At 40.4% G+C, this 3,268-nt stretch overlaps 1 protein-coding gene across 1 annotated transcript in view; it reads left to right on the top strand.

The window, feature by feature from the left end:
• The window catches only part of LOC118340429 (pleckstrin homology domain-containing family G member 3-like), an 11,001-nt gene that overhangs the window by 3,067 nt on the left and 4,666 nt on the right, over nt 1–3,268 (top strand). Inside the window, exon 5 of the mRNA XM_035678393.1 lies at nt 2,420–2,556. Coding sequence (XP_035534286.1) covers nt 2,420–2,556 — 137 coding nt within the window. The remainder of the gene's footprint in view (nt 1–2,419; nt 2,557–3,268) is intronic.

The raw sequence follows: 3,268 nt of genomic DNA, 5'->3' as shown, positions 1-3,268 counted from the left end.
GACTGCAGTATAGACTCTCTCTCTGTCTCCCCCTGGTGGCTGAAGATATAAATGATTGACAGCTGAGCCCTGCTCAGCGTATGGGTGGGACCTCGATACTGCGGCGCCGACCCCAATCAATACTGCACAAACTCTGGCTCTGAATGGAGAAAGATGGCAGCGGACATATCCGGATATTCTGACTAAGTACAGTGGGAGGAAGTGGAGACGTCGGCCATGGTTACATGAGGATGGTCCAGTGTATGAATTTACGTTCATTGTGTGTGTTTACTGTCAGATTCTAGACTCTAATCCACCTCCTGCAGTATCTTCAACCCTTCAGTGCCCCCCTGTGTAGGCTTTAGTCCTCCTGTCTGTTAAAGACCAGATCTTGTACTGTTACCAGGGTCAAACTGAGTCCTGAACGTGGCCCCAGTACCTGCCGGTTCAGACCCTGACGGTTCAGGACCTGCCGGTTCAGGACCTGCCTGTTTAATACCTGCTGGTTCAGGACCTGCCGGTTCAGGCCCTGCCTGTTTAATACCTGCTGGTTCAGGACCTGCCGGTTCAGGACCTGATTCTCTGTAGTGAACAGAATGAACAGTTTCTTACCTTCAGGATGGCTGATGGATTGACGGCAGAATCAGCAGCAGCAGCAGAAGAAGAGCAGACGATGGTTAAACACAGAAACAAACATGTTTATTATTATTGATCTTTATCAGCTGATCACTCCTTCATCACTGTTTTCATCACTTCACCATGAGTTTGTGGCAGTGAAGTCGTCATGGTAACAGAGGGACTGCTACGCATTATATATATTTAATATTACATATAATTTAATATTAAATATATATTATATACATTAAATGTTATATATATATTATATAATATTTATATTATAAATTAAATATAATTTTATATAATATTTATATATTATATATTATTATGATTATATTAAACACATATAAAGTGAATCTTTACCTTTGCTGCTCTTCAGTATTTGTTTGGTCGGCTCTGACAGAGAAGTAAACAAACAATATCAACAGAATATATTGATAAAAGAAACCAACAGATGAACAGGAAGTAGTTCCTGTTGTTTATGTTTGTGTTTACCGGACTGTCGTCGTCCCTGACGAATGTCTTGTGGAAACTCATCAGACTGACAGGAAAGAGCTTTCTTCAGCCGCTCAGGGCTGTACCGATACCTGGGAGGATCTACAGGTGGAAAAACAACAACATGAGAAACAACAACAAACAATGTAAACGACAACAACAAAGCAACAATATGAAAAATAATGGATCCTCTTACAATCAGAGTAGATGATATTAATGAATGATGTATTAATTATTAATTAATTATGTTTAAAAAGTTTCTTTCCCTTTGTTGTCTTCTAACAACAAACATTAAATATTTACTTACATATAGGATTCATTTCCAAGATGGCGTCTTTAGCCTGAAACCAGCAAGACAACAGACATCAAACACTCTGATACTGGTGTGTACACTGGTCGTTATACTGGTTATATTGGTTATACTGGTTATAATACTGGTTATAATACTGGTTACATTGGTTATAATACAGGTTATACAGGTTATAATACTGGTTAATCTGGTTATATTACTAGTTATAATACTGGTTATACTGGTTACATTGGTTATAATACTGGTTACAGTTGTGATTATACTGGTTATATTGGTTATAATACTGGTTATATTGGTTATAATACTGGTTATACTGGTGTCTGACCTTCTGTGGGATGATGGCGTGGTGGTTTTCCAGAATGATGCGTTTAATGTGATGAGCCCACAGCTTCTTCTCCTCAACCGTCTTTGCCTGACAACATTAAAACATTTCATCAGCACAGATTCAATGTGATCATCACCAGGATGAGCAGGAGCAGGAGGAGCAGGAGGAGGAGCAGGAGCAGGAGCAGGAGCAGGAGCAGGAGCAGCAGGAGTAGCAGTAGGAGCAGGAGGAGGCGGTCTCACCTGGACGGTGTGAGGTTGTTTGGGATGTTTGTAGTGAGTGACGCTGAAGCTCAAAGAATCTTTGGCGCTTTCAATCAGCATAAGAGTGGAACACTGAAACCAAAGTTGATCAATAATAACACATCAGAGTGATTACTGGAAGGAAACATGCTTGTTTTGTTTATTATTTTTCTTCCTCAGATTCTTTTAGAGAATCATCTAAATCAATAATCAATAATCTGCATGTATCTAACATTTATTGATTATTAGCTCATTGTTAACCTGCTAATAACTTCTACTAAAGAACTGCAGAACATCATTTAAATAAATCTCAAAAACCAAATGAATTCAAGTAAAAAACGTTATTGATTATGATTAATATGATTGATACTTGGTTTTCTGTGGAAATCATGAAGCTCTACAGCAGGTTCTGAATGCCACTATAACATTTCCATTTAAATCTCCTCACAGATATGTGCGTCTTGTAGACGAAGTGTTCCCCGCGGCGTTTGGTGATGAGCAGCATGCGGTCGAACAGGAACAGCGTTCTCTCGTTTTTAGCTCGATGAACTTTGAAGGTTCCCTCCAGAACCAGTTCTCCGTACGTGGTGAGGTCCGGACCTTTCCAGTTCAGCAGCAAAGACTGAACCTCCTGCAGGACACATCGAACAAAAGACCCCTGATTAAATACATGTTTGCATTGATGCTGTTAACCTAGCCTGAAGCACTTTGCTAACATTAGCTAACTGAAGATGTGACAGGAAAGAAGGAAGTTGACAGAGGCTCAGCTGTTGGCAGAAGGCTGTATACAGTATAACGTTTCCCTCTGAGCTGCAGTAAGTAGAAAGTGATGAAGAATGTTTGTATTTGTTCTTCAGCACCGACCTGCAGTCTGACGGCGTGCTCGTGTTTCCTCTTCATGTCGTTGATGTACCAAGCGACTCCCGTCATGGTGTAGATGGCCTCCTCCACCACCTCGTAACCCTCCTCCTCCGGGTCAAAGTGCTTCGCTATCTCCTGCACAAAACCATCATCACCATCATCATCATCATCATCATCATCATCTTCATCATCTTCATTACCATCATCATCATCATCATCACCATCATCATCATCTTCATTACGATCATCATCATCATCATCATCATCATCACCATCATCATCATCATCATCACCATCATCATCATCATCACCATCACCATCACCATCATCACCATCATCATCACATCACCATCATCATCATCACCATCATCATCATCATCATCTTCATTACCATCATCATCATCATCATCATCTTCATCACCATCATCTTCATCACCA

Source organism: Morone saxatilis, unplaced genomic scaffold, assembly GCF_004916995.1.
Source record: "Morone saxatilis isolate NCDOM2014 unplaced genomic scaffold, NCSU_SB_2.0 Contig7, whole genome shotgun sequence".
Lineage (NCBI taxonomy): Eukaryota > Metazoa > Chordata > Actinopteri > Moronidae > Morone > Morone saxatilis.
Note: the sequence above shows the minus strand (reverse complement) of the source record. Positions and strands in the feature narration are given on the sequence as shown.